At 39.7% G+C, this 22,889-nt stretch overlaps 1 protein-coding gene across 1 annotated transcript in view; it reads right to left on the bottom strand.

Moving 5' to 3' along the window:
- The window catches only part of LOC134212394 (endoplasmic reticulum junction formation protein lunapark-B), a 39,248-nt gene extending 16,659 nt beyond the window's left edge, over positions 1 to 22,589 (bottom strand). Inside the window, exons 1-6 of the mRNA XM_062690184.1 lie at positions 22,433 to 22,589; positions 21,888 to 22,014; positions 20,951 to 21,180; positions 20,668 to 20,873; positions 19,893 to 20,294; positions 19,605 to 19,823 (exon numbers count right to left, since the gene is read on the bottom strand). Coding sequence (XP_062546168.1) covers positions 19,605 to 19,823; positions 19,893 to 20,294; positions 20,668 to 20,873; positions 20,951 to 21,180; positions 21,888 to 21,914 — 1,084 coding nt within the window. The 5' untranslated portion in view covers positions 21,915 to 22,014; positions 22,433 to 22,589. The remainder of the gene's footprint in view (positions 1 to 19,604; positions 19,824 to 19,892; positions 20,295 to 20,667; positions 20,874 to 20,950; positions 21,181 to 21,887; positions 22,015 to 22,432) is intronic.
- Between the last annotated feature and the right edge of the window lie 300 nt (positions 22,590 to 22,889).

The following is a 22,889-nucleotide window of genomic DNA, read 5'->3' as shown; positions in this document are numbered from 1 at the left end:
CTGCGTGCGCATGAAATGATTGCACACACACCAATGCACAAAGAGAAACGTCAAACGAAAACGAAGTCAGAAACACAAAACAGCTGAAACAGCATTGCGGAGTTCGGAGTCCTTGGACGTACTGGACATACTGGAACACGATCAGCCGGATCATGGAACATCGGAACCACTATCCACTAAGGAGGAACTTGCTGCTGCCGTCTGGCGTAAAAGGATTTTTCCACAAAAAGGTAAATATGTTTTCTGATTTTGCAAGAGGTGGAATGCTCATTCTGAACGCTAATTTTCAGAGGACAGCGACAATGCATCGGTGGTATTTTGATTCATGAACGGATGATGGCCAAAAGGATTGAGCGAAGTCCAGAAGGAATAATGGTTGGAGTGTCGATGCGTGATCCCGTACAGAGTATCCACGGTACTTTGAGTCGGGTAATCAAACATTTCTCCGCATCTTGTGAATGAACCATTCCTTGTATTTATATGCATGCTGTATATCGCAAATAACTTATATTAGTAATACAATCTTAATTCTTAAACTTAACTTAAAAACTACGATGGTTTCAATAGTAAAATGGAAGATTACCAAACGAATAACTCCAAACATAATGTTCAGAACTATAACCGAGTTTTACCAGATAAAAAGCTGTTAATGCTGGTGGGTAACCGGAATGACAAATGAATTCTGGAAACTCCATGTGCATTCTTGGGTAATTGATTGATTTGTTCAAGTATATTGGCTGAATTAAACAGGTATATTCTGCCGTGAATCGCATATTTGTCCCATATGAATACGAAACCCTGCAAAGATGGGACAAATATGCGATTCACGGCAGTATTCTCCTTTTTTGTTAAATATTTTATCTAAAATCTGTTCGAAACTTCTTAATATTCTTCAAGACTATTGTTTGAGTTTGAGAAACCATATACCTGTGGGATTCAGGTAATTTCTTAATAATTTTGGTAATTGTGGGAAAATTTTGAGAATGAGCGCATTCGGGATATCCTAAAAGAAATCTACAGGATTTCATGAAAGGTTATTGAGGGAAGTTCTAGAGAATTCTTATGGGAATTCCTGGATAATTGATAAATTGTCTTGATAAATTGTTAAGGAAATAAATTCCTCGAAAGTTGCTGTAGAATCCTGGAGAATTAATCGGGAAAATTCTGAAGAACGCCTTCGAAAATTCCTTCCAGAAATTCAGGAGAAGGCCTTTACGATATACAGGAGAATCCATAAGGAAATTCCTGAAGAACTTCTTCGGAAATATCTGGAAAATTCCTTCAAGACTGTCTGGAGAGTCTTTTCGTGATATCCCGAAGAATTCCTCTATCAATTTCTGACGAGCTTCATCGAGATATTCTAAAGAAGTCCTTTGGCAATTAAAGGAGAATTCTATTGTGAATCTCTGAAGGGTTACTACGTGATAGCCAGGAGAAAACACTCGAGAATTCCTTAGTAATTTCCTTCGGAACTGCTGCAATTAGGAAATTATTGAATATTTCGTACGAAAATTCTTAAAAAGTTTCCTTCCCTGAATTTCTCCAGGAATTTCTGGACATATCTTCCGGAAAATGTTGAAGATTTCTTCATTTATATCTAGAGAATACCTTCCAGACTTTCTGGAGTGTCTCTTCGTCATATTCGTAAGAACTACTGCGGTAATTCCTAGAGAATTATTTCGAGATTATCTGGAAAGTTACTTTGGAATATTTTGGAGAATTCCTCCGAAAGTTCCACCAGGAATTCCTCAGGAAATTCTGCCAGGAATTCCTCAGGATGTCCCTTCAGGAATTCCTCCGGATGTTACTCTAATTTTTTCGGATGTTCCTCCAGGAATTCCCCGGGCAGTTCTTCCAGGATTTCTCATGAAGTTCCTTCAGGAATTCTTTAGGAATTTTTGCCAGGAATTGCTGCGAAGTTTCTCCATGAAAAAATCCGGAAGTTCCTCCAAGAAATCCTCCAGAATTTCCTCCAGGAAATCCTCCAGAAGTTCCTCCAGGAAATTGCTCCGAAAGTTCCTCCAGCAGTTCCTCCTGAAGTTCCTCCAGGAATTGCTCCGAAAGTTCCTCCAGCAGTTCCTCTAGGAATTGCTCAAGCACTTCCTCCAGGGATTCCTCCGGAAGTTCCTCCAGGGATTGCTTCGGAAGTTCCTCCAGGAATTCCTCCGGAAGTTCCTCCGGAAGCTCCTCCTGGAATTCCTCCGGAAGTTCATCCAGGAATTCCTCCGGAAGTTCCTCCAGGAATTCCTCCGAAAGTTCCTCCAGGAATTCCCCCGGAAGTTCCTCCAGGAATTCCTCCGAAAGTTCCTCCAGGAACTCCCCCGGAAGTTCCTCCAGGAATTCCTCCGAAGTTCCTCCAGGAACTCCCTCGGAAGTTCCTCCAGGAAATCCCTCGGAAGTTCCTCCAAGAATTCCTCCGGAAGTTCCTCCAGTGATTGCTCCGGAAGTTCCTCCAGGAACTCCCTCGGAAGTTCCTCCAGGAATTCCTCTAGAAGTTCCTCTAGGAATTCCTCTAGAAGTTCCTCCAGGAATTCCTCCAGAAGTTTCTCCAGGAATTCCTCTGGAAGTTTCTCCAGGAATTCCTCCGGAAGTTCCTCCAGGAATTCCTCCGGAAGTTCCTCCAGGAATTCCTCCGGAAGTTCCTCCAGGAATTCCTCCGGAAGATCCACCAGGAATTCCTCCGGAAGATCCACCAGGAATTCCTCCGGATGAACCTTCAGGAATTCCTCCTGAAGTTCCTTCAGGAATTACTCCGGAAGTTCCTCCAGTAATTCCTCCGGAAGTTCCTCCAGTAATTCCTCCGGAAGTTCCTCCAGTAATTCCTCTGGAAGTTCCTCCAGTAATTCCTCCTGGAATTCCTCCGGAGGTTTCTACAAAAATTCCTCCGGAAGTTCCTCCAGGAATTCCTTCAGAATTTTCTCCAGGAATTCCTCCGGAAGTTCCTGTAGGAATTCCTCCGGAAGTTCCTGTAGGAATTCCTCCGGAAGTTCCTGTAGGAATTCCTCCGGAAGTTCCTGTAGGAATTCCTCCGGAAGTTCCTGTAGGAATTCCTCCGGAAGTTCCTGTAGGAATTCCTCCGGAAGTTCCTCCGGAAGTTCCTGTAGGAATTCCTCCGGAAGTTCCTCCAGGAATTCCTCCGGAAGTTCCTCCAGGAATTCTCCGGAAATACCTCTAGGAATTCCTCCGGAAGTTCCTCTAGAAATTCTTCCGGAAGTTCCTCTAGGAATTCCTCCGGAAGTTCCGCCAGGAATTCCTCCAAAAGTTCCTCTATGAATTTCTCCGGAAGTTCCTCCAGGAATTCCTCCGGAAGCTCCTCTAGGAATTCCTCCGGAAGTTCCTCTAGGAATTCCTCCGGAAGTTCCTCTAGGAATTCCTCCGGAAGTTCCTCTAGGAATTCCTCCGGAAGTTCCTCTAGGAATTCCTCCCGAAGTTCCTCTACGAATTCCTCCGGAAGTTCCTCTAGGAATTCCTCCGGAAGTTCCTCTAGGAATTCCTCCGGAAGTTCCTCTAGGAATTCCTCCGGAAGTTCCTCTAGGAATTCCTCCGGAAGTTCCTCTAGGAATTCCTCCGAGAGTTCCTCTAGGAATTCCTCCGGAAGTTCCTCTAGGAATTCCTCCGGAAGTTCCTCTAGGAATTCCTCCGGAAGTTCCTCTAGGAATTCCTCCGGAAGTTCCTCTAGGAATTCCTCCGGAAGTTCCTCTAGGAATTCCTCCGGAAGTTCCTCTAGGAATTCCTCCGGAAGTTCCTCTAGGAATTCATCCGAAGTTCCTCTAGGAATTCCTCCGGAAGTTCCTCTAGGAATTCCTCCGAAAGTTCCTCTAGGAATTCCTCCGGAAGTTCCTCTAGGAATTCCTCCGGAAGTTCCTCTAGGAATTCCTCCGGAAGTTCCTCTAGGAATTCCTCCGGAAGTTCCTCCTGGAATTCCTCCGGAAGTTCCTCTAGGAATTCCTCCGGAAGTTCCTCTAGGAATTCCTCCGGAAGTTCCTCTAGGAATTCCTCCGGAAGTTCCTCTAGGAATTCCTCCGGAAGTTCCTCTAGGAATTCCTCCGGAAGTTCCTCTAGGAATTCCTCCGGAAGTTCCTTCTAGGAATTCCTCCGGAAGTTCCTCTAGGAATTCCTCCGGAAGTTCCTCTAGTAATTCCTCTAGAGGAATTCCTCCGGAAGTTCCTCTAGTAATTCCTCTAGGAATTCCTCCGGAATTCCTCCAGGAATTCCTCCGGAAGTTCCTCCAAGAATTCTTCCGGAAGTTCCTTTAGGAATTCCTCCAAAAGCTCCTTCAGGGATTCCTTCGGAAATTCCTCTAGGAATTTCTCCGGAAGTTCTTTAAGGGATTCCTCTAGAGGTTCATCCAGGATATCCTCCAGAAGGTCCTCTAGGAATTCCTCCGGAAGATTCTCTAGGAATTCCTCCGGAACTTCATCCAGGAATTCCTCCGGAAGTTTCTCCAGGAATTCCTCCGAAAGTTCCTCCGGAAGTTCCTCCAGGAACTCCTCCGGAAGTTCCTTCAGGAATTCCTCCGGAAGTTCCTACATGAATTCCTCCGGAAGTTTCTCCAGGAATTCCTCCGGAAGTACCTCCAGGAATTCCTCCGGAAGTACCTCCAGGAATTCCTCCGGAAGTTCCTCCAGGAATTCCTCCGGAAGTTCCTCCAGGAATTCCTCCGGAAGTTCCTCCAGGAATTCCTCCGGAAGTTCCTCCAGGAATTCCTCCGGAAGTTCCTCCAGGAATTCCTCCGGAAGTTCCTCCAGGAATTCCTCCAACAGTTCCTCCAGGAATTCCTCCGGAAGTTCCTCCAGGAATTCGTCCGGAAGTTCCTCCAGGAATTCCTCCGGAAGTTCCTCCAGGAATTCCTCCGGAAGTTCCTCCAGGAATTCCTCCGGAAGTTCCTCCAGGAATTCCTCCGGAAGTTCCTCCAGGAATTCCTCCGAAGTTCCTCCAGGAATTTCTCCGGAAGTTCCTCCAGGAATTTCTCCGGAAGTTCCTTCAGGAATTTCTCCGGAAGTTCATCCAGGAATTCCTCCGAAAGTTCCTCCAGGAATTCTTCCGGAAGTTCCTCCAGGAATTCCTCCGGAAGTTCCTCCAGGAGTTCCTCCAGGAATTCCTCCGGAAGTTCCTCCAGGAATTCCTCCGGAAGTTCCTCCAGGAATTCCTCCGGAAGTTCCTCCAGGAATTCCTCCGGAAGTTCCTCCAGGAATTCCTCCGGAAGTTCCTCCAGGAATTCCTCCGGAAGTTCCTCCAGGAATTCCTCCGGAAGTTCCTCCAGGAATTCCTCCGGAAGTTCCTCCAGGAATTCCTCCGGAAGTTCCTCCAGGAATTCCTCCGGAAGTTTCTCCAGGAATTCCTCCGGAAGTTCCTCTAGGAATTCCTCCGGAAGTTCCTCTAGGAATTCCTCCGGAAGTTCCTCCAGAAGTTCCTCTAGGAATTCCTCCGGAAGTTCCTCCGGAAGTTCCTCCGGAAGTTCCTCTAGGAATTCTTCCGGAAGTTCCTCTAGGAGTAAGAAACTTCCGGAGGAATTCCTAGAGCAATAAATGAATGAAATGCAGGAGAAATTCCTGATGGAACTCCAGGATGAAGCCCTGAAGGAATTTCATGAAGGACTCAAGAAGGAATTCCTGGAGAATTGCCTGAAGGAATTTTAGAAGAAATCCCTGGGGGTAACCAGAAGGAACTCCTGGGGTTTCTCCTAAAGTTCCTTCAATGTTTTCTTCTGAATTTCTCCAGTCGTTTCTCCAGGGATTGCTCCTGGAGTTTCTGCAGGGTTTCATACTGGAGTTCCTCCAGGAAATCCTCCTGGAGTTATTTCAGAGAATCCTCCTTAACTTCCTCCAGGGAATCCTCCTGAAATTGCTTCGAGAGTTCCTTCAGGAATTCCTCCTTGAGCTCCTCTAGGAATTCCTACTGGAGTTTCACCATTAATTTCTTCGGGAGTTTTTTCTTTTTTACCTGGTGTTGGCACATGAGTTCATTATGGTTTTCGCCCAAGAATACTTCCTGGGGTTTCTCCAGGAATGGAGGAACTCCAGCAGGTTTCTCAAGAATGAAAGAACTCAAGGAAGAATCCAAGATGAATACACAGCTAGGTGTTGCAATGTGCTTAGTTTGTGGAAGAGAAGAAGGCGGGGGTGAAAAATTCATTTTCAGTGCAAAACGACAACAAACCGGCTGGCTCTCCCATACTAAAATCCAAGATGGCTGAATCGTGAATTTGGCAGATTGGAACACCTAGTGGTGTATTCATCTTGGAAGAATCCCTAGAGGAACTCCTTAAGGAATTTCTCTCCTAGAATTCCTGAAAAAAAACTCCAGGAGAAATTCCTGTAGGAGCTGTAGGCGGAATTCCTCGAGAAATTTCTTGAGGATTCTTGGAATTTTGGATGGAATTTCTAGAAGAAAACCAGTAAAAAATTCTCAAGAAACTCCTGGAATAATGCCAAAACGAATTCTTTGGATCTTTTTCAGGAATTTCTATTACTGTTCCTCCCAGAGTTCTTCCTCTAATGGAGTTTCCCGGAGTTTCTCTGAATGAAAATTTATCCAGGAGCTCATTCAAAACTTCCTCCTGAGGTTCTTCTAGGAAAGCCTTCTAAGGTCCGATTTCCACGTAGCGTTTTTTCAAGCTGCGTGCACGCCGCGTCCACGCAAGGTACCCAGCATCAAATGGAGCAATGCACACGTATACGTGTGCACGACTACATTTGATGCTGGGTACCTTGCGTGGACGCAGCTTGAAAAAACGCTACGTGGACATCGGCCCTAAAGTTCCTCCTGGAAATCCTCGTTGAATTTCTTCTGGAAATTCTTCCGTATTTCCTCATGGAGTTCTTCTAGGAGTGCCTCCCGGCGTTTCTCCAAGAGTTCTTCCAGGAGAAATCTTTGAAGGAGCTCCGAGAGAAACTTCCTCAGAATTCCTTAAGGAATTCCGAAAAGAATTCTTGGGAGATCTCAAGGAAGTACTTCGGAACTCGATACATTCCTGGAAGAACTTCAGAAGAAATACCCGATGTTTTTTTTTAATCTTTTTGAGATCCGGGTGAATTCCTAGAAGATCTATTCAGTAGAACTCCTCCAGAAATTATTTCAGTAGTCCCTTCTAGTTCTGCCATGTAGAATTATCAATAGTGTTTAATAAATTCCTGGAGGTACTATAGAACGACTTCCTGAGAACAAACTTCAGGTTGGATTGCTAATAGAATTTGTTCTAGAATCCTAGATCTTCTAAAATAGAAAAAAGAACTCTATTAGGAAGAACTCCAGGATGCATTCCAATAGAAATTCAAGGAGGAACTCCAGGAGACATGTCAGGAGGATTATAGGAAAAAATCTCGAAGGGACTCCTGAAGAAAATCCATTGCAAGAGAGACTTTGCAGAAAGAGTAAGCCCCCAACATTTTAAAACGAATTCCTCCTGAAATTCCAAAAGAATTCCTCCTAAAATTTGGACTTCCTGCGATTCCGAAAAAAATCTTCGTGAAATTACTTTTGAGATTTTGTTATTCTTCCTTGTGGAATCCTAAGAAAATTACTCATGGGATTTCGAGAAAATTTCTCCTAAATATTCGAGAGAATTTCCTCTAATACTCCAAGCGTATTCCTCCTAGAACTCCAAAAGAATTCTTTTTGGAATTTTGAGAGAATCCCTCGTAAACTTATGGGAAAATTGCCCTTGTGATTCCGACAGAATTACTCCTGGAAATCCATGTGATTTCGTACTGGATTTTCTAGAGAATACTTTCTTGAATTTCAAGATTACAGAAAATTTCATCTTGGATTCCCTCATTATTCATCTCAAAATGTCAAGTGAATTCCTTATAAGATTCCGAGATTATTTCGAGAAACTACTGGGACTCCGAGATAGTTCCCCTCACAATTACGACGAAATCGTGGAATCTTAGGAGAATTCCTCGTTGGGGGAACTTACTCTTGAAATTCCGAGAGAATTCATCCTGAGATTCCTAGATTATTCCTTCTGGAAATCCTTGAGGATTTCTTCTAGGATTTCAAGAAAATCCTTCCTGATATGTTGAGAGAATTGCCCCTGGATCGCCTTCTAGGATTCCGAGGGAAATCCGAGAGGATTTCTCCTTGTATTTCGAGAAAATTCCTCCTTAGCTTTCAAGATTATTCCTCGTGGAATACCAAATAAATCCCTCCTTAGATCTCAAAAGAATTCCTCCTGTAACCTCGAAATAATTCCTCCTGGCAATACGAGACAATTCATCCTGGAATTTTGAAATAATTTATCCTGCAATTCCGAGTGAATTCCTGATTCCGAGAACGATGTTTGGAACTCCACAACTTAAGAGATAATTTCCTCTTGAAATCCGACAGATTTCCACCAGGAGTTTTGAAATAATTGCTTAAGAAATTCCAAGTTTGCTTATTCCAAGAAATTCTTCAAGAGTTCCGAGAGAATCTTCCCAGAAGTCATTAGAGTATAAATGCAGAAGCTCGGTGAGAATTTAAAGTTTCGTGGAAATGCAGAAATTTTCTTCGGTGAGATCATTTTGCCAGTATACCTGAGAACTGTTTTCACCGTTTTCACAGATATCCACAAGTCGGTCAAATGGATAGAATTGGACCATGTTCGTTTTTCCAGAAATATACCTAAGTAGTTGGCAATTTCAGGTATTACTTGAATTTTCTCACATTTTCTGAACTTGGTGAATGTTTTCTGCTCGAACAAAAATACCCTTTCACAAAGCACTCCCGTGATCAAATCCGTTTATCTTGGCATTCAAACCTTGCCATCATTATAATGGTCTCCAAAATAAATATGCATATCCACCAATTTTCATGCTTAATTAAGTTGAAATCGATTATGACTGAAAAAGTTGATTTCCCTTCTGAACTCAAGTCTGAACTTCAAGACGAAGTAGAAAACAAAACAAACAGAAAGGACCATCGATCGTTATTTATGATTTCATCATTCTCATACACATACATTCTCACTACCATGCAAAGGGAAAAGTGGATGCGTACTTAATACGAGGTTGAAGCTTACCGTTCGATGTATTAACTTTAATACCGGATTTTCTAAAATCCGTATTAAATCGAGTATTATCCTCGTTGGTGCTTACCACCATTAAAAACGTTCTTTCGATGTAAAAATTTGTGACGCACTTATGGCGAATTATTTTAAACGTAAGTAATCTATAGAAAACTATAGTCATATTTATATAAAAAACATTAAACATGGAAACATTTTCTTTTATAGGTACTATAAAGCAAAAATCTGTTCGCACGATCCGCTATAAAAAAATGGCAGGAAGTGATCGAAATTTCTGCGTTGAAATGATCTTTTTGATGTGACTGCAGGAACCACGAATAGATCCATCGTGACCAAAGCGTAGAAATTCCAAATTAAAAAAACGGAACCAGAAGCCATCAAGTGGCGGAACATGTTGAACGGACGAAAGCGGAACCAATGCTAATCGGATCGAGATCAAAAATAGAGGAAAAACGAAAATGTTATCTCAAACAGACCACACTGTAACCGTACCAGATCGGGACTCGGGAAAAATGTCGACGGTAACACGCTGTACTTGATGGAGATGGATCGCGGTGAGACGGACCTGGTGTTCGACAAGAGCATCGGTGTCTGTGAGACACTTGGTATCTGGAGCCATTCACCGATGTGTTGGAACGGTGTCGTTAGTGGGGACTGCAATTGCAAGAAGAGTGGCGACGGAGGACGAAATTCTGACCGAGTGAAGTGAGGAAAGGAACAGTTCGAGGACCCGCTTCACGATGTTATTTTCATGCATGTAGGATTGTTCGCTGATGTTGGCGTAAATACCATCGTTGCGATACGGGCTCAGCATTGGACGGTCATCATCGTTCCGCCGGAAAACCAGACATGCCACTGGTTTCGCGATTTCGCCTCGGATTTGACAGAATTCGAGCCTGGAAGACCAGGATCTCGCAGATTTTACGTGCCGAATTAGTGCTGACTCAGTTACTTTCTGCTATTGAATAAATCAATAAAATATAATTAGTAAAACCTATATCGACCTAAATTTTATGAAAGAAATTAGAAATATTTTACTGTTTACTGTTTCTGACAGAACGAAAACAAAACTAAAATCATTAAAACGGCTTTATACTATTCCCATATACTGGGAAGTTATACTATGCGTTAATAAGTTGAAGTTATACTATCTCCGTTTTGTCCATGTTTAAACTAATACGGGGTCAACCAGGCGAATAGCCAGTTAGCATGACTTTTAACCTATTTAGTATACATTTATTTCTGAGTGTAGGAATATTGGGATGATTATAAATAGCAGAAATAATCAAAATATATAGAATTGCGTACAGTTCTCGTACTTGCTTCATTCGAATGAACATAATAAAGGAGCTTCAATTGACAGTAAATATACCATATCCCTTGAGCAACTATTGAAAATTTATCGCGCCAGAGAAAATACAATATCATATTTACATTCAATAGAATTTACTTCAATGCAAACATATTATTTTTTTTGCTTGGACAAACTATTATATTGAATTCTTGTTACTTTCCTCTCAAAACCGTTCACAGCAAATAACCACGCTTGTATTATACACGTCTTCGAAGATGGATTGCATAAAACATATTTTTAAATAACTTTCACTTACTAAAATTGCAAATAAATCATATTTATTATGTTTAGCTTGCTCAAAATGCACCACATTTCAAAATATTAGATGTTTGTGATCCATTTTGGACCTTGATTGACTAGTAATTCATTTAATAGAGTTAACGATGGCTGTTCCAAAATGCTCAAAATCGTTGATTTTACGACATTCGGAAGTCAATTCGGATTTAGCGAGCCAAAATCTACTAGGAACACATTATTTGATGTTAGGGACAAAATCTTGTTGAGCTGTGTAATACACCCAGGTTTTTTTTACACGGTTTGGTTCTAGTCGTTTAAGACCTTCAGTGTCAATAAAACAATGAGTTAACCACACGAAAAAATTCACGAAAAATCAAAGAAAATTCAGGTGGTATTTAAAAAGCTGTGAAATTTCAGATTAACCGAAAAATTCATGAACTCCAACCGCGTAAAAAAAACCTGGGTGTACACGATTTTAGCAACAACATTCATGAGAACCACTGTCAAAAATATTGAAAACAAAGCAGTGGCGCAGCCACGGGGATGGTTTTGGACATAAAACACCCCCCAGAGACAACACTTTCAGAAGAAATTTTTTTCGAAGAAAAAAAAAAGTTCAGAAAACACCCCTCCCACCCCGACCAATTTTCTGGCTATGCCACTGAAACAAAGACTAACTTCTAAACACAATTTGACGTCCCAGAAATCCAGAATTACAATATGATCATATTGTCAGGCCACCAGATGGTCTACAAATATCGTGAGCATATCAACAAATTATCAAGAGAGTGTAAATACAAATCCGCGATTTTCGCGACAACATTTCAAGGAATCGCGATTTTCGCCAGGGGGGGAGTAAGCCTGTCATCCACGAACAAATCAAGCCTACCTAAGATGTATTATTCGGGCCTCGCCGCTTGGGAAAGGCGGGCCACCCTGGGCCACCCCGCTTGGCAAGTGTAACATTTTTCGAACTGGAATCTTGTAGGATATTGGTTAACGTACACTACTGCTGACTAACGAAAAAAATGTGGGATTGTTTATTTACATTTACTTCATACTTCATGCAGAGGAGACGCGATGCACCGCATATTACCCCCCTGATTTTCGCGCCAGATCCGCGAAATTCGCAAAAAACGCAAAATTCGAGACTGCTGTAACAGCCCTGGAATAAAGAGTAAAACATAAAAAAATAGAAAGTAATCTTGGCAAGAATCAAAAACCAAATACAAAAACCAAGAACAAAAAAGTCTTGCTCCTTTCTATGTTACCTTAACATTTTTTTTAGCTGTATACACGGTTAGAAAAAAAGTACCTAATTTTAGGTACTTTTTTCTCTTGCATTTCTCTCTCTCTCTTCCCTTTGTTGTCATAAAATGAAGAGCAAAACCACTCAACATGGGCATTAAATGTGGGAACTCAACGTTAAGTAATCTCATGTTTACAAAAGTTGAATGAAATTTACCTAACTTTTGGTTAGTTGCTATTTAAAATTAAGAATATTTTATCTAATATTAAGAGAATTTTACTTAATTTCAAGTAAAAATTACTTTATTTTGCGTTCCCACTCTAAACCCCCGATTTAAGTGAAAAGTACCTAATATTAGGTACTTCTTTCTAACCGTGTAGTCTAAAAAATAAGAATTCCGTATATAAAAATTGAAAGACAACAAGAAGTCGCAAGAAGGTTGCGGATCATTTTAGTTTTTGCCCATATTAACGTCATATGTGAATTTTTCCCGAGCCTGTGACAATCGCGGTGTCATCATCATCAATAACCGCTGTCATAATTGAAAAGTAGTATGAAAAAAAAATTGTGCCCGGGACGATTTGGCGATGGGCTAAACAATAGCATGACTTCTTCTTCTTCTTCTTCTTCTTCTTATTGGCATTACATCCCCACACTGGGACAGAGCCGCCTCGCAGCTTAGTGTTCATTAAGCACTTCCACAGTTATTAACTGCGAGGTTTCTAAGCCAGGTTACCATTTTTGCATTCGTATATCGTGAGGCTAGCACGATGATACTTTTATGCCCAGGGAAGTCGAGACAATTTCCAATCCGAAAATTACCTAGACCGGCACCGGGAATCGAACCCAGACACCCTCAGCATGGTCTTGCTTTGTAGCCGCGCGTCTTACCGCACGGCTAAGGAGGGCCGTGCATGACAGCATGACAGTAGCCTGATTTTTCCACTAAAATTGGTTTCGTCGTCGATCAATGTTCATAGTTCTATTGACGACTCTTAGGAAATTGGCTTCAGGATCAGCAACTTCGTGACAGCAACCTTTCAACGAAAACAACATTCAACTGAAAACCGGATAAAGGCCGGCGATTTCGTGAAAGGCCGTGAATACGCTAGCTGCACGCGGTGGAATCGGAATTGATGCCTTAAACCAAGACAAAATTTTCAAAACGACTTATCTGCTTTTGTAAACAAAGATTCAAAAGACGATTTGACGAATCTGATAGCTCTCCCACGCAAACTAGCACTATCAACAGGTAGCGGAAACCTTCATTTACCATTTGATGGTGTTAGTTTGCGTGGGAGTGCTATCAGATTCGTCAAATCGTCGTTTGAATCTTTGTTTACAAAAGCAGATAGATCGTTTTGAAAATTTTGTCTTGAAACGTTCAGGGGAACTAGAGGAACATCGCACAGTGTTTTATTTCGTCATTTTTACGATCGAAATACAAAAACTCGAAAAGTGTTGATTTTTGATATAGAGTTTGTTCACAGAAGTTTCAAGATATTTAGGAGCGCATCTTTCGATAAAAACAGTTTGATGATAATCCCCCTAAAAGTGAGTTGAGAAAATAATTTTTCCACTAAAATGAGTTAGACATGTAGTGTCTTCCGCAAAGTTGTAGCAAATTGTAATACGAGCAACTTTGCTGAACATCTATACCGAGTCTATATCTCTTATATAACAAACTTGAGACGTTTTATGTAAAAGCCCCTTTAAAACCATATTTTTCATTCTAGCTCTAACATTCTAACTTCTAACTCTTCTACAAAGTTGTTAAGCAAAATAACATGTTTTTGCTGAACATTGTAACTTTCCATCTAACATACAACAAAAGTCATCATACATATTTTTAGAGGTATTTCCACTTATAATTACTTATAATTAAAAAGTCGCATATTTCTTCACGATATGCTGAAAGTCGCCCATTTCATCTTCCTACTGACATTGAAAACTTTTGTCGACAAGAATCTTCTTGATCGCTGTGTTAAAAACTTGTAAGCCCATGAAAACTCATAATATTTGAATAACTTTGGTTTTATAAGAGATAGAAAGTTACAATGTTCAGCAAAAACATGTATTTTTGCTTATTAGACAACTTTGTAGAAGAGACGGAAAATGTGAATAATCATTGAAATTAGTTTAAGTTAAGGGAATGAATTCAAAAGGATTTCAACATAAAACATGTTAAGTTCGTTATACCAAAAATATAGAAACTTGGCTTCATCACCGCATTTGTTTTAAATAGCATTTGTTGTAACATTAATTTGCTAGTTGTTTCCAAATTTAACTGGATTTGTATTCATTGTTCTGTTTGTCTTCGCTTTCACACTCTAACTAAAATAGTTTTAGTATCTTCTTTTCTTCTGTATGCAACTTCCTTCGACTTCTCGACCAACCTCGGGCTTTTGATACAATGGGATTCAACGAACTCAGTGATCAATGCGTCAGTTCCTCGCTTGTCCTAAAATTCAACTACAGCAGATGTTTCAGCTGTTTCAATCAAATCGAAATGCTTCGACATGTGTGCTGTGTATGTTTATTGTATTTCACACGTGTGTACACACGTGTGTACACGAATACTTCCAGTAATTTGAATTCTTTGAAATATATTTTTTATGAACTTTTTATTTTTTTGTGCTTTTTTTTTCAATTTAAAGGACATACTTTTATATAGCTTCATATAACTTTGTATGACTTTTATAAAATTTATATGACAAACAAACGTCACATACATAGTTACGAAACCCCTTAAAAACATTATTTTAGATAGAACTAATTCCAATGAATTTTCACATTTTCGCCTCTTCTACAAAGTTGTCAAAAATATCATGTTTTTGTAGCAAAAATACATATTTTTGTTGAACATTGTTATTTCCTATCTCTTATAAAACCAGTGTTAGTCAAATATTACGAATTTTCATGGTCTTACAAGTTTTTAACACAACAATCAAGAAGGCACAAGTTTTCAATGTCAGTACACGTAAAAAAAATTTAATGTTATTTATTATTAATATTTCTAATACTTTTTTGCCAAAACAGGCGCTTAATGACATGTATAAGAAAAACCTTATACATCGCATTAGTCACATACATTCGGAAACTTATACTTTTTATTAACTTATGAATGTTATTAGCTTTTTGATATGGGATTCATTAGGTGGCATAATGAAGAGTATAAGCATTTTCGAATGGTTTTTTTGCCACAACATATAAGGTTATTTTTTTACGTGTAGGAAGATGAAATGGGCGACTTTCAGCATATCTTGAAGAAATTTGCGACTTTTGCAATTAAGGGAGTAATTAACCTCTAAAAATATGTATAATTGAATGATAACTTGTGTTGTATGTTAGATGGAAAGTTGCAATGTTCAGCTAAAACATGTTATTTTGCTTGCTTAACAACTTTGTAGAAGAAACAGAAAATGGGAAAAAATCATAGGAAAGAGTTAGAATGAAAAATATGATTTTTAAGGGGCATTTACATAAAACGTCTTAAGTTTGTTATATATAAGAGATAGAGACGCGGCATGTTCAGCAAAGTTGCTGGTATTACAATTTACTACAACTTTGCGGAAGACACTACGTGCCTATCTTATTCTGGTGGAAAAATAATTTTCTCAACTCACTTTTAGGGGGATTAATCATCGAACTGTTTTTATCGAAAGATGCGTTCCTAAATATCTAGAAACTTCTGTGAACAAACATTATATAAAAAAATAAACACTTTTCGAGTTTTTGTATTTCGATCGTGCAAATGACGAAATAAAACACTGTGCATCGCCCAACATAGATGAATAAGGAGCTCTACAATACACCAGGCACAGAGAAACAAACGCCTCACTCAACATATGTTCCATCGTACACCTTTTTAACGGTTTATTTAACTTTTTTTAGGTGGTCAATCGGCCACCGATGGCGCTTTCATCGATTATGCTTGTGTTTGACGTTTGCACACTACCGCCATCTGGTTGCCGCTTGGCCACACACCGGGATTATAGCATTGGGTGACAATGTTTTCGTGACGATGATTTTGATTACATTTTGTTCTAAGTGAGACGTCTGTTTCTCTGTGCACCAGGCATTGCTCTATCAGGGCTGGTAGTGACCCATGCAGGTCAAAATAGTGACTTTAGTGACCAAAGCTGACAAAAAAGGGGCCAAATAGTGACTTTCAGTTGCAGGAAAAGTGACCAAATAATGACTTTCAGTTTCAATTGAAAGTTCGATGAGACGAAATCAAGCGTTTTTGGGTCGAATGAAAAACTTTTTTTTACGACCTGCAGGATCATGCTCTCTGAACTTTTAAAATATTTTTCCTCCAAAATACGCAAATTTTCCAACTTGCAGTGCGTTTTGCTATGGAATTCGATAGCGCATGCAATCTTCAAAATTGGGGAGCCTTGATTCTCTCTATGATATCTACTAAATAAATATTTTTTTGAGCAAACTCTTCATTACACCTGTCACATCTACAAAAAAAATAGCCGCTTAAGAACAATTTATATTTTCCTGAATTGTTTTGCCAAACTTCTCAAGTCTCCTCATAGTGTGCCAACACCAATCAAAATTCAATTATCCGGAAAATGTGGTGGGATGTTGGCATTTTTTATCAGTGAAGATCATTTAGCATATTTACGGCTTTGTGCTGTGAAAAAATGATGGCATTTTGTCATTATTACGAGAAGTTGTTCAAATTTTACGTGGCCACCTCAAAACATCTTTAAGAGGGACAAAAAAATAATCGAGTAAATAAGGTTGTCAATCAAAAAAATAGCTCGCCACATAAGGATCATTTCTCGCGTAACATATGATTACGGCTTATAAACCAAAACCATGATTTTTGGTTTTCTTGCATGAACGATTGCTTTGTAAATTATTCTTCATGCTAGTTAAAACTCCGTACTTGATATCTCTTAAGAAACACATTAATTGCTATTTTGAGTGAACGTCTCATGAACCATTTGCACCATAGTGGTTTTTAAGTCCTTTGTTGGCGCCCTTAACTACCATGCGGAATATTTGCTTTGGTTTTAAGGCCGTTCACTATATATTGTTTATTTAGAAAAACTAGCTTCAAGTTATTTTAAAATCTATATTCTTACTAGGTTTTCGATATATCGCATAACAGAACTGATCTGGCTAACAAATCTAAACAAATCCGATGGTGTTAGTAGCTTTGAGCAAACGGCTTAAAAACCAGACGTGTTGCCGGTGATGCGAGTAAACGGCGCGATTTTCGTTTTTGCTGAAATTTTGTAGATTTCGAATGGTTTTTCAATTAATCTTGATCTGCTGTTATAATATAACCATTTACGTATAGTATTGATATGGTTTTGGCAATGAAATGTGTTTCTACTTCAATAAATGAATTAAATTAGTCTTAGAAAATTTCAACCTCATTTTTCTCGCTTCTGCTCTGTTGGTTTTTCGGCCCTAGTCATATGTTGCTCGAGATTTGTCTAGAGGATCTATAATAAAAATATGCTACAATACTATTATACTGTACTGTACATATAGTATTATACAATACCTACTATATTTGTCTCATATGAATAGGAAACCCAGCAAAGATGGGAAAGATATGCAATTCACGGCAATATAGCTCTTGGTAAAATAGCGGAGAATTATGTCTCCCAAGGGATCAAGTCTTCCCACCTTCCCTACTGTATAAAGTTTAAGCTTTAAAACAAAATTGGAATCGGCAGGTCTCCTGCTTGCGTGACTGTATACCAATTTATAAATTGTGACATGAAACACCTTTAGTTAGCTACTGGTGAAATGCCAATAAAAGCAGCGAGTTAAATGGCTGGCGCAGTTTCTGAGCGATCATTTTTCCAAGATCCGTAATTTCATTTCCGCCATGATCAAAGCATCATCCGACGGATACATACAGCTTTATTAAAAAAAATCTAAATCAATAGTTTCAAAATAGTTGAAAATAGTGACTTTTTGCGAGAAAAAGTGACTTCAGTGACTTGAGGTCGAAAAAAGAGACTTTTTAGTGACTTGCCTGAAAAAAGTGACCAAGTCACTAAAAAGTGACCCGCTACCAGGCCTGCTCTATAAGAGCTTGCTGACGTTTGATCATCTTTCTCTTTCAAGCACATAGGAAGGATGGGATTTGTTTTCATCGGGAAACGTTTCCAGATGAAAACAATACCTATCCTTCCTACGCGCTTGAAAGAGAAAGATGATTAAATTTATAACTGTATCTTCCTTGACCTGTTAAAATTAATAACTGTATCTTTCTTGACCTGAAAAATAGTTTATAACTACCAGGTTTACGTTATTACTAATAAATTACAATTACAATTACAATTAAACGTCAGAAACCCTTATAGCCAACCAGGTATTCAGGTAGGATGTGCAGGGGGAAGCCCATATGGCATAATGCCATTTGGCATAATGCCGTTTGGCATAACGATTTAAATGTCTAAAGGCCATTTGGCATAAAGACCATTTGGCTTAACGACCATTTGGCATAATTTGTTGGGTACCTCGAGGCCATTTGGCATAACGACCGTTTGGCATAATGACCATTTGGCATAATCCTCGAAAAATGAATTAAATACAACGGGCCGTTTAGCAAAACTACCATTTGGCACAAAAAAGGTTAATCGTAGAAATATATCGACATTGCTGTTTCATAAGGGCGAAAGTCGCAAACTTTAACATTGACTTCTTCTGCTGATTTCAGGAAGATTAAAGACTTCTGGCGATATTTTCCACTTCTGTTTGATAGAAGGCGCGGAGCGCCACCAGTTCCAACTGGTTGTTACCTGGGAGCGGTCCTAGTTGTTGAGAAATTGGCAAGAAAAGGCATTGTTTACGATTGCGAGTATGCATTTTCCCGGGATGAAGCAACAGAGTAGATAACTCCTTTGTATTTACCCGGAATGAGGCAAAAGAGTGAATGATTCATTTCTTAAAAATACGCGTTTGCCCGGGATGAAGCAAAACAGTAGATGACTCCTTCTTTAAAAGTACGCATTTGCCCGGAATAATGCAAAAGAGTAGATGTCTCCTTCTTTAAAAGTATGCATTTGCCCGGGATGAAGCAAAAAAGAAGATGACTCCTTCTTTAAAAGTACACATTTACCCGAAATAAGGCAAAAGAGTAGATGACTCCTTCTTTCGAAATACGCATTTGCCTGGGATGAAGCAAAAGAGTAGATGACTCCTTCTTTAAAAGTACGCATTTACCCGGAATAAGGCAAAGTAAGCCACGAAGCAACTCATAAGCAGGATCAGAAGCAGCACGGCGAACCACGGAAAATATGCCAATATTAATTAGTCTAAGTATGAAGACTAAGGACAACTCTTTGTATAACATATATCAGATTAAACTGTACTTCTTTGTATTTTCATCCCGAGCCATTTTTTTAATCCCATTTTTTGGTTGCCACCCGTTAGGAGTAAAAGTAAATCACTCCTTAAAATACGCATATGCCCAGAAAAAGGCAATAATATAGATATAAATTGAGCTTCTTCCTAGAGTTTTTATAATTCTTTTAATATTTATGCCAAATGGTCATTATGCCAAATGGCCCTAAAATCGTTATGACTATTTTTCTTTATTATGCCAAACGGTCGTTTTGCCAAATGGTCTTTATGCCAAATGGCCCCTGGCTATTCAACTCGTTATGCCAAATGGTATTATGCCAAACGGACTTATGCCAAACGGCATTATGCCAAATGGAATTATGCCATTTGGGGTAGCCCCGGATGTGCAATATGGATCATAAAAAAAAACCTACCTTCCGCTCCCGCTTCTCCGCTTGGACTTTCTTCCGATGAAGATGTCTCAGAGTCTGCCAGCGATGACGAGGAACCATGCTGTTCTTTAAGTTTTTCCAACTGGGCTAGTTCGAACGGTAGCTTTGGCGCCAGAGGTCGTTGTTTCTTCGCTGGATTAAATGCACCACAGAAGGCACATCGGAATGCCGCATATTCGTATTCCTCCTGCAAAGCCATACCTAGAAAAGAGTTGTTTATATTATTTATCATTGATAATTTATTATCGCTGGGAATTGCGCGAAGCATACCATTGTGCATGAGGCATTCCCGACATATCATAGCGAAGCGACTGCTGGGTCCATCGCCCACCAGATAGTCAACCATCTTCTCGATCACTCCCTTCTGACTGTGGTTGATGACCGGGTACGGTGTGCGCCGGTATGGCATACCCTGCTGCGGTACCATTCCCACGGGACGTTGAATGAGACCAGCAGATTGCGATTGTTGGAAAGGACTCGGCATGCCTGGATACGGTTGCCTTGTATTTACATTGAATCCTATCGGGGTATTTGACTGCATTTGCTGCCGCATCGGAGTTCCTTGGTGTTGCGGTGCTGAGGCGGGCTGTGGCCCGAGAGAGGTTCGCATTGAGACTGCAGGGCCTTTCGGTGTTGTCATTATCGGTTGGGCACCTTTCATCGGCGATAAACCTTGACACGGGAATGAGTAAATATTACAATTACATATTCAAGTTGGTTGAAATGGATTATTTAAAAGTTCCTCTCATGGGTCGCCAAGCTTTGATATTGGAAGTCAATCATGGAAGTATTACGTATATAAATTTTAGAACCACTGTACGCTAATTTGATCTCAATCGAACAAGAGTTAGAGGTGTCTAATTGAATTAAATTTTAACATTTTTTATCCAAGAAAACACTCGATTTTTTTTGTGCCTGAGATTCAGTGTGTTTCTCCCATATGAATAGGAAATCCAGCAAAGATAGGACTGATATTTGATCACAGGCAGTATAAGCTTTGAGATTTTGAGTTTTTCTCAACACCAAATGAAATTCGTAAACTTACCACTGGGTAACACCAACTGGGTTTGCATCTTGTGAGACTTTTCTCCAAATTTGTTCAAAATGTCTACCGCCACCTTGTATGTCTCTTTATCCATGACCTTTTCCAGAATTTTCTTTTTCTCCGCCCGAAGATCTTTCAGTTCGTTTGTGTTGTTGACCACTTTGCGCTCGAAGTACCACGCAAGACTTTTCTTTATTAATGTGATGCTGAGAAAAGAAACCACAAAATCCAATTTAGCGATGATTACATTAATGAGCATTCAATTTGACTGTCATAAACTTACATCATCGGACAAATCAGCAGAGGCAGCGAGTGGATGATCCGCTCGTTCCATGTTGGCGGGAAGAATACAAAGTAAAACACCGCAAACGAAATTACGTACAAACCGATAGAAATAACCAGGAAGTTGGCCACGAACCGCTTTTGACGCTGTTGAGTGCTGATTGTGTACTCCTCGATGTCCTTTATCTTTTCTTCCAGGTTTTGCAATATCTCGTAGGTTGTTTTCTCTTTCTGTTGTAAAAGGAATGGAAGCGTGAAGTTTACGATTCAATGGAATGTAAAAAAATCGCCACAAGCACGAAACAAGGGAATTTAAGGCAAAAAGTGAAGGTGACCCATGCATGATCAATTAAATTTATTCTCAAGTAATGCGCCATACGGGCGGACGAGGGTTAATAAATAATTCATGAATGCTTCACTTTGTAACGCATTCCACCTCATTGCTTAAAAATGAAATACAAACGCAAAATTTGTTTTAATCAAACTATGGATATACAAGTAAATATATGTATAAAGACAATATATACTTGGCCGGTACGTAGAAAGAGAAAGCTAGTTATCTAAACAGTAATTCTTCCAGACAAAGATATGCATTAAACGGTGTTAATATATAACGGCTTTTGAAATCCTATCAACCTATCAACCTCACCGACTTTAAAATTACAGAAAAACAAACAAAAGTTTGTAAAATTGTGAATATTTTGAATATTTCCTAGGTAAAACAAGTATTTGACCCTTACAATGACTGCTACAGATTTCCAACTTTTAGTAGTGTCAAACTTTATTGATCTTTTTAATATTTTTTTCTGTGGTTTCGTACAAAAAGCAAATAGAATATTCAGGTTGCCATACCACAATGCGTCTATTCGACCCCGCATTCCCCCTATCAAGTTCACGATAACACATCATACAGCAATATACACCATGTAAATACTTACCCGAAATCGTGAAATTATGGCCCCCATGGTACCGATAGGGAAGTCCGATTCAAATTCAGAACTGCGTCACTCAATTCCAAAGTTGCAGAAATGCCAACGGAAGCATCCGACCATTGGACACACAATTCTGCAACAAAAAAATCAATCTAATAATAACCACTATCCATGAGCAGACGTCGGCATTAGGCGGAGTTGTAAATCCAAAAATAGAGCTATCTCAAGTATCTGCTCTGGCTAGTTAATAAGTTTATTTCCTTTCGTTTCTGCTGCTTCGAAGTTCCGATTCAATGCATAACACAGTCCACTAACTTTTGCACTTTGATTCCGATTTTCAACACCGTCACGGAAGAAAACGTCACTGATCACACACCGCCCAAGCAAGTCCTTTTTTCTGTGGTGCTTCTCCTGTGCCTGATACGATTCATATTTTTTTCACCTTCGCGTCACTCAGAGATAGTCAAGTCGGCAGTTATCAACATTTTATGAATCATTATTTTTCTCATTAATTCTTGCCCTTGATTAATCAAGAGAAGTTGAACACTCACCTTTGCGTTGCAGGGCGTGATTGATTTATTTTCGCAAGATGCTGGATTTCGCTTCTATTTTTTGCCAACACAAAATTCAGCGTCAGCCACCGTTTGATGGTGATAACGCGAGTTGTTCATCAAAGAGGGGAGAGAGGTGCTGATGGGCGAAGCAATTTTTTGTTTTTGTAGCTGTCAAATAAACTTCAACTTTGAACCGTTTCAGCAGGGTTGCTCTAAATGCCCGTTCCAGAATAAGCCTTTTCATGTGACACTGATGGAGACCATATACACGCTTAGTTCACTTTACCTATTTATGGGTACTTGATTCCAAGCTTGATTCACCCATATTTGGGTAAAAGCATGCTTTACATATAATATGGGTGAAATATACCTATACAATCAGTAAAGTTTACTTATAAAATTGTTGAAGCAGCTTTACCCATATATGGGTAAATGAACTTACCCATATTTGGAT

The sequence above is a fragment of the Armigeres subalbatus genome, chromosome 2 (assembly GCF_024139115.2).
Source record: "Armigeres subalbatus isolate Guangzhou_Male chromosome 2, GZ_Asu_2, whole genome shotgun sequence".
Taxonomy (NCBI): Eukaryota; Metazoa; Arthropoda; class Insecta; order Diptera; family Culicidae; genus Armigeres; species Armigeres subalbatus.
The sequence above is the reverse complement of the archived record's forward strand: the minus strand, read 5'-3'. Positions and strand labels throughout refer to the sequence as shown.